This window comes from Macaca nemestrina, chromosome 5 (assembly GCF_043159975.1).
Source record: "Macaca nemestrina isolate mMacNem1 chromosome 5, mMacNem.hap1, whole genome shotgun sequence".
Classification (NCBI taxonomy): domain Eukaryota; kingdom Metazoa; phylum Chordata; class Mammalia; order Primates; family Cercopithecidae; genus Macaca; species Macaca nemestrina.
This window is the reverse complement of record NC_092129.1, coordinates 102,694,153-102,711,668: the sequence shown is the minus strand read 5'-3', so window position 1 is coordinate 102,711,668 and position 17,516 is coordinate 102,694,153. Positions and strand designations below refer to the sequence as shown.

The following is a 17,516-nucleotide window of genomic DNA, read 5'->3' as shown; positions in this document are numbered from 1 at the left end:
AGTTACCTCCCAAAGGCCGCATTTCCAAATACCATCACAATTGGGGGTTAGAAATTCAGCATGTGACATTTTTAGGGGTGGGTGTGGGACACAAGCACAGAGTCCATAACATGTATGTAAACCTACAAGTTGCATTAAACTTCTAAACCTATAAGTTGCACCTTGGGCCAGACCCAGGGAATTCACAAGCTTGTGTCACTAGAGAAACTAGGCAAAGGGGTATGAATGGCAGCTCAGGACAACCAATCTCTTTTTCCTAACTTTCATCATCATTATTTCAAGTACCAGTACCTGGCACAGAGGCAGCGATTGATACGTGCTTAAACTTATCACCAAGTATTCATTGAGGCTTACTCTTAAAGGGCTTTACTTACTGTATGCTATATGCTGAAGCTCAAAAATGCTATAGGTATTGTCTTAATCGTGTATCATATTAAAGATATAACCAAATATTTAGATAATGGGAGTATTTTCTTGTAATAAGAATTTTAGTATTGGAATACACTATAGCGTGTGACTTAAGGAATTAGATATTTGACGCATTCTCTGCTGACTCATGTATGTTTCTGATAAAAATTGCCTTCAGACAAGTGCCAACCTTCTGTAGCTACACCTTATCTTCTCCTCTGCCATGTAAATATTTAATCAGACAATCTCTGCCTCAAAACCTGTCACCAAAGTCTTTTTGCCTTAGTAATATTTAAAAATTTCCAATAACACCTTAACATCCATTCACTTTTCTCAAGCACTGAGGACAAATTGACCACTTACTTAGAATATCTACTTTGATCCACATTGTAATCAATCTATCATAGGACCTATCATTGCCTCCCTGTGTGGTTTTACCAACTGAGTTTACACAGTTTACTAAACTGAGACTATATGATCATATTTCACTTTATATTTGTAAATGTTCACTCGTATTCAACTAGTATGAACTTGTGTTTGTTATTGAAATCTTCTGTGCGTGTTCACATTATACTGAAGTGTGTGTCCACTCTCACATGTAGCGTAGATAAGAGGAATACTTTGAAAACTGTTCACACAGCCGAACACAGATGAGTCTGGAAAGTTCCTCTGGGCTTTTGCTCAGCCTAATTAACACTCATTTTCCTTACTCTTCTCTATCATATTTTCCATTTAATTTCATTAGTAATTTGTAATATACCACACAACATCTCACTTATCTAGAACTTCCTTTTCTGATGATTTCAAGTATCTAAAATGTAACAAAAAAATAAGCTATACAATGTATCTTCTGAATAACTGACATAGATGCCACAAAATTACTTTTACTCTAGAAATAATCTTAATAAGTTTGGTAATCTGATTTCTGGAACTATAATGAGAAGGCTGCTACTGAGGCAAGTCCAACAGTCCCAAGAAGTGACAGCTGATAAGAGAAGGAGGGTGTAGACAAACTATTAAACTATTTTAAAACCCCCCAGATATATAGGGACTATAAAATTTTAGTAGTTTGGAGCTATTGAGTTTGGGCAAGTAGCTCTGTGAGCCATATTAGCCTGTGAAATCATAGCGATATATGTTATGTTTATAACGATGACTGAAAAATCAATATAAAATCATAATCAGTATGAGTTTTGAAAGGCATTACATGATAGAAAAATTTTCATGAAAATGGCCTGACATTTTATTAAAGTCTCGTTTAAAATAAGAGAAACATCAGTGGTCAATGGAATTGACTTGTTTTTAGGCTCAAATGAAATTGTAGCCTCAAAAATTGAGGAAAAAACCTTACCCCAATATTTTGCTCATTCTTCAGGGTAAAAAGTATTTTGAAGGCTAATGTGTGTTATTGAAAGTTTGAAAGTTGTCAAACAGCTGCACCCTATTTATGCATATATACAGTGCTAGGAGATAGACACAGCAACTCTGGTATAATGGAAAAAGTTCAGGATGCAGAATAAAATACCTTAGTTGTCTAATCATAGTGGACTGCCCTGTAGAGAGCAAATGTTGACCAAATATAATGTGCTGATCATTGTAATTAGTATCTTAAAATTGCAAAAGTTACCTAAGACAACCAATAGTTGCATATAATAAATTAGTTGCATTCTGTTTTACCTTATGTTTGTGAAAGATAAACTGAAATTTCCTAAGAGCAGAGATCAACAATCATGTGTCCCTGTAGAACTAAGGTAAGTGTGTGTGCTGGTGCAAATTTTGTTCTCTGAAACTAGACATTCTCTCCTCCCCACCATTATGTTACTCCTAAACTTGAGCTTACCAGAGTTTGTGGTATAGCTCACAACACATTTTCTAAGAACTGTCCATTATGGAGCCTACCTCTTCTCAGCCAGCTAAGCAATCCGGGGATCTCCAGAGTAATCTAATACCCAGAGTACTGGGGGCTTCCGGAAGGTAAGGAAGAGAGACCTCTTTCTGTTACACGTGTGTTTCGTTGACCAGCCCTTCCTCTCCTATTAATTGATAGGAGTCAAGACTGCAATTTTGCTTTACTTAGAATTTAAACTACTGCTACTAACTCCAGATCACAAAGCAATATAAATCTCAGGAAACAGAAAAAAAGAATTTACTGCTATACCCTAGAGAGAGATCTAGGAGGACATATGACTTTTTTTTCTCCTTAAGCCTACTTTAAATGGATAAGTTAGAAAAATTTGCAGCTAACAATCTTAGAAGACAGAACTTTTAAATTAAAATTTTTTCCTCTGCAATACCTGCAAAAATGCAGTTTATTTTACTTTTTTCTTTTAAAAATCAGGACTTACTTAATGCCAACATTCTACTGCCAAACAAAAGTACCACTTTATCAAGCAATTACCTAAAAATAAAAATGGGCTATTTTTGAGACAGAACTGAGTTTAGTACTCTGCCACTGTACTTGGACCATTTACTTTAAGAGGCGTTCTTCATGGCCTGGGGAAATAAGTGACATTGTTGTACCCAACAAACGTGCAGTTGTGCCACTTTATGTAGACTAGTACGTGACTGATGTGGCTCCATGAACAGGTGTCCTGGAGCCACATGATGGCTATGTGTGGGCAGTCATTGGCTCCCATACAGTAGCATCTCTCTCCTGCACATACCCCCAAATTAAAGTTTGGTTTTTGGTAGAAACTAGTATATCACAATGCCACTGTGTTTAGTATCCTAAACACAGTATTTAAAATTTGCTGCTGTAGGAGGTTGGCGCCTCTTAGTGGCCAGGAATGGCAAGAAACAAAGCTTCCAAGCTAGACTTGGACCACCTTTTGGAAGGATTTCGAATTGTATGCTAGAGTGCTTGGACTTTAACCTTTAGATTACTAGGAATTGATACAGGTTTTAAGTCAGGTAAGTGTGATCAAATGGGAATTTTGAGAAGGAAACCTTCTGAAAGCACTATTTAGGCTGCACTGGGGTGGTCTGAGTGGGGATTAGACTAGAAGCAAAAGAGCCCAATACAGACACTGCTGGAGCAGCTGTCATAAGGAAAAGGCAGAGAGAAAGGCAAGAGAGGACACCTTGTGAGAGATTCAGAGAGCTGAATGTTTACTATACTTAGGGCCTTTGAATATAGGAGAGAAGAGTTGAGGGTGTTCTGTTCCCTGAACTTCTGGTTTGGGAGACTGGGTAGATGGTGAGACCACTGACCAAGACAGAAAGATTAGGGTTGGCAAAAAGATAATGAGTTCATTCTTAGACATGTATGTTAAAACGTGTTGTAGGATATTTATCAGTAACATTGACAATACCCTTAATAATGACAAGAAAGTTAAATAAAAACCGTGGTTCTATAGTGAACTAACTTATTAATTAACAACATAACCAGTAAGTCATATAACTATATTTTGTTCTGAACTCAAATAGCAACTAAACCTTTTCTTTTCTTTCTCTTTCTTTCCTTTTCTTTTTCTTTATTTCCTTATTTTTCTTCCTTTCTTTCTTCTTCTTTCTTTTTCCTTCCTCCCTCCCTCCTTCTTTCCTTCCTTCCTTTTCTTTCTTTCTCTTTCTCTTTCCTTTCTTTGTTCTTTTTCTTTCTTCCTTTCCTCTCTCTCCTTCCTTCCTTTCCTCTCTCTCCTTCCTTCCTTCCTTTTTCTTTCATTTTTTCCTTTTCTTTCCCTTTTCTTTCTCTTTCCTTCTTCCTTTTTCCTTTCCTTCTTCCTCTTTCCTTTCCTTCTCTTTTTCTCACCTTCCTCTCCTCCTTCCTTCCTTCTTCTTTCATTTCTTTACTTTTCTTTGTTTTCTCTCCTTCCTTCCTTCCTTCCTCCCTCCCTTTTCTCTTTCTGTCTTTGCTTTTTTCTCTCTCTTTTCTCTCTCCTCCCTTCCCCTCCCTTTCTTTCTCTTTCTTTTCTTTTTTTCCTTTCCTTTTTCTTTCTCTTTTCCTTCCTTCCTTCCTTCCTCCCTCTCTTTTCTCTTTCTGTCTTTGCTTTTTTCTCTCTCTTTTCTCTCTCCTCCCTTCCCCTCCCTTTCTCTTTTTTTTCTTTCCTTTCCTTTTTCTTTCTCTTTTCCTTCCTTCCTTCCTGCCTCCCTTTTCTCTTTCTGTCTTTGCTTTTTTCTCTCTCTTTTCTCTCTCCTCCCTTCCCCTCCCTTTCTCTTTTTTTTCTTTCCTTTCCTTTTTCTTTCTCTTTTCCTTCCTTCCTTCCTCCCTCCCTCCCTCTCTTCCCCCCTTCTCCTTCCTTCCTTCCTTCCTTCCTTCCTTCCTTCCTTCCTTCCTTCCTTCCTTCCTTCCTTCCTTCCTTTTCTTGTTCTTTCTTTCTGAAAGAGTCCTTACTGTCACCCAGGCTGGAGTGCAGTGATACAGTTATGGCTCACTGCAACCTCAATTTGCCAGGCTCAAACAATGCTCTCACCTCAGCCTCCTGAGTGGCTGGGACCACAGATGCACGTCACTATGCCTGGATAATTTTTGCATTTTCTTTAGAGACAGAGTTTTGCCAAGTTGCCCAGGATGGTGCTGAACTCCTGGGCTCAAGCGATTTGTCTGTCTCGACTTCCTGAAGTGCTGGGATTACATGTAGGCATGAACTGCCACACCTAGCTACCTTTGTTTTTCTGTTCTTAACAAAGTGCTCCTTTTATCTCTGAATCTTCAACTTTTTTCCATAAGAGACAGGTTTTCTAAAAATCTGGTCCCAAATTTACATCTAAATATTACATGCATGGTCACAACTGCATTTCCTGTTTTTCAATAGAGTGCCAAAATCCACGTGATCCAAAATACGGATGATTTTAAAAAAACTGCAAATTTCCTTGGGACACATTTATAAGACTTTTCAGATCATAAGGTTTAACTTTGTGTTCTGGTTTACAGATACCATTACAAATTATAAAATTAGTTAACTTACCCCAAAGAGGTTTCATACACTGAAAAAGAAAGATGAATCACAAGAATGTTGGGTATCTGGAGATGAATTTAGTATCAAAGGGTGGTTTAACACCAGAGAACATGATCACTAAGAGGTGATTGTCTCCCTTTACCTTTGTTGCAAGGGGACCCCTCCAGGTCCTGCCCCTTTGTGGGGCTACTGTTTGCAGGCCTGGGTGCTGTTCTAGGCTACAGTCTCTTGTAGTCATAGGCTTTTGCTCAAAATTGTCACCCTCCTCCAGCCCTGATGGTTGCAACCTGCACCACACTACTATGTTCACTCTTGATAGTCTTATTGTTCGATATCATCTTCCATCTCAGTCTAATCCATCGCTAAATATTTTTTTCTTTAAAAAAGTCATTGTCAATTCACAAAGTATGTTTGTTAACCTTTTTGATCTCCAAATAAAAACTCTTTAAATTTTATCATTGGCCAAAAGCATCCATTAGCATCTTTATGTTCTTAGAAAGTGTCACTGGATATTGGAAACTGTGTAAGGAGTCTCCAAGAAATGGAGTTTAATCTCTGTGATGGATGCTGCCCATGCCATGCCAGCCCACTTCCCAGCTGTAGCACCCATCCTCCAGTGTGGTCAGGGGACTCCTAAGGATGCCAGAGAACCTTTCAGAAGGTCTATGTCAAAACTGTCTTCAGAGTAATACTAAGACACTCATTTTCCCACAAGTGTGCTCACAATGGAATTTTCCAATAACTACCTGATATGGGCTATTGTAACATATTGAATGCAGAAGCAGATATGAGAATGCAGCTGTCTTCTGTTAAGTCTAATATTAAAGAGGTTTGCAAAAATGGCAAAACAGTACTACTTTTCTAAGTTTGTAAGATTTCACCTACATGTGAAGTCTAAAAAAGTCAAACTCATAGAAGCAGAGAGTAGTATTTTTCATAAAATATTTTATGTATGTAAATATATAGTGGTTTTAATATTTATATTTTTACTTTTACTGCATTTTTTTTGAGACAGAGTCCCACTTTGTTGACCAGGCTGGAGTGCAGTCTCATGATTCAGCTTACTGCAACCTCTGCCTGCCAGGTTCAAGTGATTCTCCTGTCCCAGCCCTGAGTAGCTGACATTACAGGTGAGTGCCACCATGCTAGGCTAATTTTTGTATTTGTAGTAGAGATGGGATTTCACTATGTTGCCCAGGCGGGTCTTGAACTCCTGACCTCAAGCGATCTGCCCACCTCAGTCTCCCAAAGCGCTGAGAATGAATACAGGCATGAGCCACTGTGTTTGGCCATTTTTACTACATTACTTTTAATGGCAAAACCAGCAATTACTTTTCCATCAATCTAATACATGAATTAAAATTAAACAAGTATGAAAGAATTTCAGTTTTAATTTCTAACACAGTAAATATTGACAGACATAACCCACCTACATAAAACCTTTTGGGGGTGCCTCAATAAATTTTAAGAGTGTAAAGGGGCCCTGAGACTAATGAGTTTGAAAACTCTGCTCTGTGAATCAATTATAGAAAACTTTTATGTTTCAAAATTGAATGTGTATGTGATGAGTGGAAATTAATTCACAGAATTAAATTAACACGAGAGTTTAGCTAAGGTTAACTACTATATCACTAAATCACAAAACATCACTCCCTCATATGTCTCATTACAGAGGAGATCTGAATGACGTATCCAGAGATGAAATCTGCTGTCAACCAGGCTATGAGAAACAAATTTCCTTAAAACCCAAGAGGATTAAGCAAAAAACCAAAATACTTTAAATAGAACAAACAAGATATTTTGCTTCAAAAATATAGGTCAATGTGACTTTTCAACTAATATACACATTATTTTGATTTCCAACAAGTGCTTCTACACAAACCACATGTAATCACTGCTGCAAGACCATGCCTTTTTCCATCAACAAAATTGTGGGCATCTATTGTTAAAGATGTCTATTTAAGGGTCAGAAAGAAGCCTTCACACAAATTTATCTTTCTGTGCATTGAATTCTCATTTCTTTGTACATGTCCACACCTTTCCTCTTCTTCTGAACCTCAGGACTCCTTCCAAAGTCTCTAGTCTATCCTCTTTTTAAAAAAAAAAAAAAAAGTGCAATAAATAACATAAAAGAGAACAAGGGAGACAATTTTTTTTTTTTTTTTTTGAGATGGAGTCTTGCTCTGTCACCCAGGCTGGAGAAGGGAGACAATTTAATATGGAGAGAACCACCTTTGCAATCATTATTACATATATGAAATGATTCAAATCTTCAAGATGGGGTGTCAATTAGAGTAAGTTCTTCTATAATACACAAATCTATCAAAACTCTAATAAAGGAGAACTACCAAATGATCTAGCTATCTTGCTTCTGGATATATATGCAAAAGATTTGAAATCAGTGTATTGAAGAGATATCAGTACTCCTATGTTCACTGTAGCACTAGTCACAATAGCCAAGGTATGGAATCAAACTAAGTGTCCATCAGTAGATAAACAGACACAGAAAATGTGGTGTGTATATATACACAATGGAATACTATTTGGCCTTAAAAAGAAGGATGTTCTGTCATTTGAGACAACATGGTTGAACCTGGAAGACAATATGTTAACTGAAATACACTAGGCACAGAAATAAAAATTCTGAATCATCTCACATATATGTGAAATCTAAAAAAGTCAAACTCATAGAAGCAGAGAGTAGAATGGTGACTACTGGGGCTGGGTGGGGTAGGAGGTGAGGATGGGGAGATGTTGGTCAAAGGGTACAAAGTTTCAATTAGAGGGGAAAAATAACTTTTTGAGGTCTATTGCACAGCATGGTAACTATAGTTAATAACAATGTATTGCAAAATTCTAAGTTGCTGTGTTTCTTTGTTTTTAATTAATTTTTTAAATTGACAATAATTGTAGATATCAGGTTGGCTGGCAAGATGGCTGAATAAGAACAGTTCCAGTCTGCAGCTCCCAGCAAGATCGACGTGGAAGGTGAGTGATTTCTGCATTTACAACTGAGGTACTCGGTTCATCTCACTGGGACTGGTTGGACAGTGGGTGCAGCCCACAGAGGGCGAGCTGAAGCAGGGTGGGCTCACCTTGATCCTCACCAGGGAAGCTCAAGGGGTCAGGAGATTTCCCTTTCCTAGCCAAGGGAAGCTGTGACAGACTGTACTGGGAGAAACAGTACACTCCGGCCCAGATACTGCGCTTTTCCAGTGGTCTTCGCAACCAGCAGACCAGGAGATTCCCTCAGGTGCCTAGCTCAGCAGGTCCCACCTGCGTGGAGCCCAGCAAGCTCAGATCCACTGGCTTGAAATTCTCGCTGCTAGCACAGCAGTCTGAGGTTGACCTGAAACACTCGAGCTTGGTGGGGGTCTGACATTGCTGAGGCTTGAGTAGGCAGTTTTACCCTCACAGTGTAAACAAAGTTGCCAGGGAAGTTCGAATTGGGCGGAGCTCACCACAGCTCAGCAAGACCGACTGCCTCTCTAGTTTCCTCCTCTCTGGGCAGGGCATCTCTGAAAAAAGGCAGCAGCTCCAGTCAGGGACTTACAGATAAAACCCCCATCTCCCTGGGACAGAGCACCTGGGGGAAGGGCCAGCTGTGGGCATGGCTTCAGCAGACTTAAACATCCCTGCTTGACAGCTCTGAAAAGAGCAGTGGTTCTCACAGCACAGCGTTTGAGCTCTGATAAGGGACAGACTGCCTCCTCAAGTGGGTCCCTGACCCCTGTGCCTCCTGACTGGGAGACACCTCCCAGTAGGGGCCAACAGACACCTCATACAGGAGAGCTCTGACTGGCATTTAGCAGGAGCCCCTCTGGGATGAAGCTTCCAGAGGAAGGAACAGACAGCAATCTTTGCTGTTCTGCAGCCTCCACTGGTGATACCGAGGCAAACAGTGTCTGGAGTGGACCTTCAGCAAACTACAGCAGACCTGCAGCAGAGGGGCCTGTTAGAAGTAAAACTAACAAACAGAAGGAATAGCATCAACATCAACAAAAAGGACATCCACTCAGAGACCTCATCCGAAGGTCACCAACATCAAAGACCAAAGGTAGATAAATCCATGAAGATAGGGAGAAACTAGGGCAAAAAGGCTGAAAATCCCAAAAACCAGAATGCCTCTTTTCCAGAGGATCACAACTCCTCGCCAGCAAGGAGTTGTGAAAACTAGATGGAGAATGAGTCTGACAAATTGACAGAAGTAGGCTTCAGAAGGTGGGTAATAACAAACTCCTCCGAGCTAAAGGAGCATGTTCTAACTCAATGCAAGGAAGCTAAGAACGTTGAAAAAAGGTTAGACGAATGGCTTACTAGAATAACCAGTTTAGAGAAGAACATAAATGATCTGATGGAGCTGAAAAACACAGCACGAGAACTTTGTAAAGAATAAACAAGTATCAATAGCCAAAGCGATCAAGTAGAAGAAAAGGTATCAGAGACTGAAAACCAATTCAATGAAATAAAGCGAGAAGACAACATTAGAGAAAAAAAAGTGAAAAGAAATGAGTAAAGCCTTCAAGAAATATGGGACTATGTGAAAAGACCAAACCTACGTTTGATTGGTGTTCTTGAAAGTGATGGGGAGTATGGGACCAAGTTGGAAAACACTCTTCAGGATATTATCCAGGAGAACTTCCCCAACCTAGCAAGGCAAGTCAACATTCAAATTCAGAAAATACAGAGAACACCATAAAGATACTCCTCAAGAAAAACAACCCTAAGACACATAATCATCAGATTCACCAAGGTTGAAATGAAGGAAAAAATGTTAATGGCAGCCAGAGAGAAAGGTTGGGTTACCCACAAAGGGAAGCCCATCAGACTAACAGTACATCTCTCTGCAGAAATCCTGCAAGCCAGAAGAGAGTGGGGGCCAATATTCAACATTCTTAAAGAAAAGAACTTTCAATCCAGAATTTCATATCCAGCCAAACTAAGCTTCATAAGCAAAGGAGAAATAAAATCCTTTACAGACAAGCAAACGCTGAGAGATTTTGTCACCACCAGGCCTACCTTACGAGAGATCCTGAAGGAAGCACTAAACACGGAAAGGAAAAACCAGTACCAGCCACAGCAAAAACATACCAAATTGTAAAGACCATCGATGCTATGAAGAAACTGCATCAACTAACCAGCTAGCATCATAACGACAGGATCAAATTCAAACACAACAATATTAACCTTAAATGTAAACGGGCTAAATGCCCCAATTAAAAGATATACAGTGGCAAATTGAATAAAGAGTCAAGACCCATCAATGTGCTGTATTAAGACCCATCTCATGTGCAAAGATACACATAGGCTCAAAATAAAGAGATGGAGGAAGCTTTACCAAGCCAATGGAAAGCAAAGAAAAGCAGGGGTTGCAATCCTAGTCTCTGATAAAACAGACTTTAAACAAACAAAGATCAAAAGAGACAAAGAAGGGCACCACATAATGGTTAATGGATCAATGCAACAAGAAAAGCTAACTATACTAAATATATACGCACCCAATACAGGAGCACTCAGATTCATAAAGCAAATTCTTAGAGACCTACAAAGAGACTTAGACTCCCACACAATAATGGTGGAAGACTTTAACACCCCACTGTCAACATGAGACAGATCAACGAGACAGAAAATTAACAAGGATATCCAGGACTTGAACTCAGCTCCGGACCAAGCAGACCTAATAGACATCTACAGAACTCTCCACCCCAAATCAACAGAATACACATTCTTCTCAGCATCACATAGCACTTATTCTAAAATTGAATGAACAATTGGAAGTAAAACACTCCTCAGCAAATGCAAAAGAACAGAAATCATAACAAACTGTCTCTCAGACCACAGTGCAATCAAACTAGAACTCAGGACTAAGAAACTCACTCAAAACCACACAACTACATGGAAACTGAACAACCTGCTCCTGAATGACTACTGGGTAAATAACAAAATTAAGGCAGAAATAAATATGTTCTTTAAAACCAATGAGAATAAAGACACAATGTACCAGAATCTCTGGGACACACTTAAAGCAGTGTGTAGAGGGAAATTTATAGCGCTAAATGCCCACAAGAGAAAGCAGGAGAGATCTAAAATCGACACCCTAACATCACAATTAAAAGAACTAGAGAAGCAAGAGCAAACACATTCAAAAGCTAGCAGAAGACAAGAAATAACTAAGATCAGAGCAGAACTGAGGGAGACAGAGACATGAAAAACCATTCAAAAATCAATGAATCTAGGAGCTTGTATTTTGAAAAGATCAACAAACTAGACAGACCGCTAGCAAGACTAATAAAGAATAAAAGAGAGAAGAATCCAATAGACACAATAAAAAATGATAAAGGGGATATCACCACAAATCTCACAGAAATACAAACTACCATCATAGAATATTATAAACACCTCTGTGCAAATAAACTAGGAAATCTAGAAGAAATAGATAAATTCCTAGACACATACACCCTCCGAAGACTAAACCAGGAAGGAGTCAAATCCCTGAATAGACTAATAACAAGTTCTAAAATTGAGGCAATAATTAATAGCCTATCAAGCAAAAAAAAGTCCAGGACCAGAGAGATTCACAGCCGAATTCTACCAGAGGTACAAAGAGGAGCTGATACCATTCCTTTTGAAACTATTTCAAACAATAGAAAAAGAGGGAATCCTCCCTAACTCATTTTATGAGGCCAGCATCATCCTGACACCAAAACCTGGCAGAGACACAACAAAAAAAGAAAATTTAGGCCAATGTCCCTGATGAACATTGATGTGAAAATCCTCAAGAAAATACTGGAAACTGAATCCAGCAGCACATCAAAAAGCTTATCCACCACGATCAAGTCGGCTTCATCCCTGACATGCAAGGCTGGTTCAACACACTCAAATCAATAAATGTAATTCATCACATAAACCAGACCAATGACAAAAACCACATGATTATCTCAATAGATGTGGAAAAGGCCTTCGACATAATTCAACAGCCCTTCATACTGAAAACTCTCAATAAAGTAGGCATTGATGAAACGGATCTCAAAATAGTAAGAGCTATTTATGACAAACACACAGCTAATATCATACTGAATAGGCAAAAACTGGAAGCATTCCTTTGAAAACCGGCACAAGACAAGGATGCCCTCTTTCACCACTCCTATTCAACATAGTATTGGAAGTTCTGGCCGGGGAAATCAGGCAAAAGAAATAAATAAAGGGTATTCAATTAGGAAAAGAGGAAGTGGAATTGTCTCTGTTTGCAGATGACATGATTGTATATTTAGAAAACTCTATCATCTCAGCCCCAAATCTCCTTAAGCTGATAAGCAACTTCAGCAAACTCTCAGGATACAAAATCAATGTGCAAAAATCACAAGCATTCCTATACATCAATAACAGACAGAGAGCCAAATCATGAGCAAACTCCCATTCACATATGCTACAAAGAGAATAAAAAATACCCAGGAATACAACTTACAAGGGATGTGAAGAACCTCTTCGAGGAGAACTACAAACCACTGCTCAAGGAAATAAGAGAAGACAGAAACAAATGGAAAAACATTCCATGCTCATGAATATGAAGAATCAATATCGTGAACATGGCCATATTGCCCAAAGTAATTTATAGATTCAGTGCTATCCCCATCAAGCTACCATGGACTTTCTTCACAGAACTGGAAAAAACTGCTTTAAATTTCATATGGAACCAAAAAGGAGCCCACATAGTCAAGACAATCCTAAGCAAAAAGAACAAAGCTGGAGGCATCACACTACCTGACGTCAAACTATACTACAAGGCTACAGTAACCAAAACAGCATGGTACTGGTAACAAAACAGATATATAGGCCAATGGAACAGAACAGAGGCTTCAGAAATAACATCACACATCTACAACCATCTGATCTTTGACAAACCTGACAAAAACAAGGAATGGGGAAAGGATTCCTTATTTAATAAATGGTGTTGAGAAAACTGGCTAGCCATATGCAGAAAGCTGAAACTGAATCTCTTCCTTAAACCTTATACAAAAATTCACTCAAGATGGATTAAATACTTAAACAGAAGACCTAAAATCCTAACACCCTAGAAGAAAACCTAGGCAATACCATTCAGGATGTAGGCATGTGCAAAGACTTCTTCATGACTAAAACATCAAAAGCAATGGCAACAAAAGCCAAAATAGACAAATGGGATCTAATTAAAGTAAAGAGCTTCTGCACAGCAAAAGAAACTATCAGCAGAGTGAACAGGCAACCTAGAGAATGGGAGACAATTTTTGCCATCCATCCATCTGACAAAGGGCTAATATCCAGAATGTACAAAGAACTTAAATTTACAAGAAAAAGCAAACAACCCCATCAAACAGTGGGGGAAGGATATGAACAGACACTTGTCAAAAGAAAACATTTATGCAGCCAACAAACATATGAAAAAATGCTCATCATCACTGGTCATTAGAGAAATGTAAATCAAAACCACAATGAGATACCATCTCACACCAGTCAGAATGGTGATCATTAAAAAGTCAGGAAACATCAGATGCTGGAGAGGGTGTGGAGAAATAACACTTTTACACTGTTGGTGGGAGTGTGAATTAGTTCAACCATTGTGGAAGGCAGTGTGGTGATTCCTCAAGGATCTAGAACTAGAAATACCATTTGACCCAGCAATCCCATTACTGGCTATATACCCAAAGGATTATAAATCATTCTACAATAAAGACACATGCATATGTATGTTTATTGCTGCACTGTTCACAATAGCAAAGACTTGGAACCAACCCAAATGCCCATCAATGATAGACTGGATGAAGAAACTGTGACACAAATACACCATGGAATACTACCCAGCCATAAAAAGGAATGAGTTCATGTCCTTTGCAGGGACATGGATGAAGCTGGAAACCATCATTCTCAGCAAACTAACACAAGAACGGAAAACCAAACACCGCATGTTCTCACTTGTAAGTGGGAGTTGAACAATGAGAACACATGGACACAGGGTGGGGAACATCACATACCGGGGCTTGTCAGGGGGTGGGGGGCTGGGGGATGGATAGCATTAGGAGAAATACCTAATGGAGATGACGGGTTGATGAGTGCAGCAAACCACCATGGCACGTGTATACCTATGTAACAAACCTGCACATTCTTCACATTTACCCCAGAACTTAAAGCATAATAAATTGTAGATATCAGGTACAGCATAATGTTTTGAAATATATATACATTGTGGAACAGCTAAACTGAGCTAATTAACATATGAATTACCTCACATATTTATCACAGGAGAGTAAATTTCAAATGTTCTCATCATAAAAAGGATGTGAGGTGATGAATATTAATTAGCCTGATTTAATCATTCCACATAATACACATATAACATCACATTGTATCCCATAACTATACACAATTATAATGATTTTTAAATAAAACGGTAAAAATCACCTCATATTTGACAATAAATGTACTATACGAGAGTTATTCTTTACTAATTAGAACTACAATAATGGCCCAGCCATACCTAGGTAAGTGAAGAAACCTCTGAGAACTAATATACTTGTGTTCATCCTTCATACATTTATCAGGCACCTACTGAAGTGCTAGTTGCTGAAGACAGGAACAAGAGGAGATGTTTCCTGCCTAGGAGGCTCCCAATTGGCTAGAGCAGATGACACTTTCACAGCTGATCATAATACAATATGTTAAATGCCATAAAGGCTGATGAATATTGTGCTCTAAAAGAGAGGGTGGAAAGCAGGAATGGACTGCACTGGCAGGGTTGGTTAGGTAATTTCAGGCATAGGGATCCTGTGTGAGCCAGCAAAGTGCTTGGAGGGAACAGCCGGTATGGTCATGAACAGAATGGTGTGTGTGCACACACAGTCTGATTTGAAAATAATGCTCTTGCAGCTTCACTTATTAAGAATTTATACCACATGGGCCATTCAATGAAGAAATAAAAGCTTATTAAAATGCAATATTAAACTTCAAATTATTTACAATCTTAAATATATTTTTATTGCAATAAGCCCATGAAATAATATATGATTAAAATGTAATCTATAAAATTCATATTACATACTTGGATAGTAGCTGCTGAAAGTTAGTTCTCAAGACACACATCTTAGGTAACTAAGGGAAAGGAAGTTTTAAAATAGAAATAAGAATATGTCTCACTAAAGAAATTCTTCTATTTGAGACTGGACTACTTTTTGAGACATAACAATCTAGTGGTAGGCATAATGTCACTAATTTTATCAACATAGGCTAATCTAGGTATTGTGTGAGAGTATACATGTATGCCAGTGTGTCAGTACACTATAACCTACCTAAAGTCATATTATTCTTCAACTTTCATGGCTAATTCTCATAAAAATGATTACAAGACTTTAATTGCACATTTTAAAAGAAAGTTCACCCTAAAAATACATATACATCTTGAAACATGGAATTTCAACTCATTTGGCAGCAGCTATGGAGACCCAAGTTTAATGAAAGCTTGTTAAAATTGCTTTTTCCTTGTTTTTAATTTTTTGTAAAATAATCAAAACTCTATTGGCATGACAGCATTTAAAAATATTCAATATTATGTCTGCTGTGTGTGTCATTTGAAACGGACCTTTTTCCCAAAACATAATCAAAGAGAGAAGGGTTATGTTTGCATTTCTTTGTTCAAGGTGTTTATTGCATCTCAGAGGGCATACATGCACTGGGTTTTTAAACTGAAATACAAAGAAAGCCATTTTGAAATTGGTCTTAGGTAATTTTTCCCCATTACAGTGTATGTTATCCCCACAGTAAATTCAGATACAACCACTTTTAAATGGTACCATACATCTATTAAATAATTTGAAAAATAGGCAAACACCTTTCCAACCCAATATGCTTTTATGAAGAGCTGCCAAGCCACTAGCAACACTGATCAACAGTGACCTCATTTGTGCATCAAAATCTTAAGCCAAGCCATCAGCACAGACAGTATGACGACAAATTAAAACTTAAAGAATACAGTATGTACAGTAAAAGATACAATTCTCTGAATTAGTTTAAATCCTAATCACAATGTTACAACAAAACCTACTTTGAGCTCAATTGAAGGATGGAAGAACACTAGTCTACAAAACACACAAAGAAATACTAAATTAACAGATGTACCAAAAACCCACAGTAAAGTAAAAATATCTGCAGTAATATCTTTAAATTACAGATATACCTTGGGGTGCCTTCAGAATAACTTGAATAGTACCTCTCTAACTGCATTTTCATGAACGTGATACAAACAGACTCTTTACTTTTCAGTGCATTTAATCAAGAATGAATAAATAGGTCAATTTAGATGCAAAACCTGTCAAATATAATTAAAATATATATATTTTAATATAGCAGTGATAAATAGGGGATTCTTCCCATATGATTTTTCATTCTTGATAAGGTAGTTTCAAAGAGAAGTATTTATTATGGACGTTAACCTTTATATTTTTTAAAATAAAATTTCTTAACATATACAGTGCCACAAAAATAAACATTTCTCACAACAGTTGAAGTTCCTGTGATTGGAAAAATGTACTCCACACTGAAAAAAGTTTTGTATATTTATGAGTGTTTTCCTTATTATCTGATATTATCGCACTACGCTTGTAACAGATACAGAAGAAAAGATAATTTATGGGAAGAGTTTCGGGTTTGTTTGAAAGTTATATGTACATTGAAACCTTCAAAAACACAGATACATCTTTCCAAATAGCTCACCACACAACAGCTGCATCATCTGTCCTCAGGCGAAGTCCAGAAAAGCACTAAAGGCATCAGTAACATCCATTCATTGTTTACATCGTACAATACACAAATAATCCAAATACACTACAATTTCGAGAGTAGGGATAACAGCTAAGGTAGTACACATTCCTAATGTTCACTTTCACGGCTGTGCTACACATTTTGGAAGAGAAGTTATGAGTAAGCATTGGGTTTGGTACTGGTGGCTCCCTTTGAAACTGAGCATCAATCTCATTTGAAGTCTCCAAATTCATTTATTTTCCTATTCAGTCACAAAAATTGCAGCTGTAAAGAAAACAAGAATTAGAATTAGAAAAAAAGAGTATTACATAGTCCTCAAACATTTTACCTCCCTTGCAATTTTACTTCACAGTTTCTGCAAACAACTTTTACATAAAAAGGTCTCTGCATGGACAAATTCACATTTACATACTTTTCACGGCTTTT

The 17,516-nt window shown here is 37.9% G+C and overlaps 1 protein-coding gene across 27 annotated transcripts in view; it reads right to left on the bottom strand.

The window, feature by feature from the left end:
- Positions 1-15,945: 15,945 nt before the first annotated feature.
- Positions 15,946-17,516, bottom strand: part of LOC105495854 (synaptosome associated protein 91) — a 166,277-nt gene continuing 164,706 nt past the window's right edge. For all 27 annotated transcript variants that reach the window (XM_071096777.1, XM_071096770.1, XM_071096781.1 and 24 more), the window contains one exon: positions 15,946-17,354. Coding sequence is in view for 2 of the 27 variants with exons in the window: in XM_071096791.1 (XP_070952892.1) it covers positions 17,340-17,354 (15 nt within the window). In the remaining 25 variants the exon portion in view is untranslated. The remainder of the gene's footprint in view (positions 17,355-17,516) is intronic.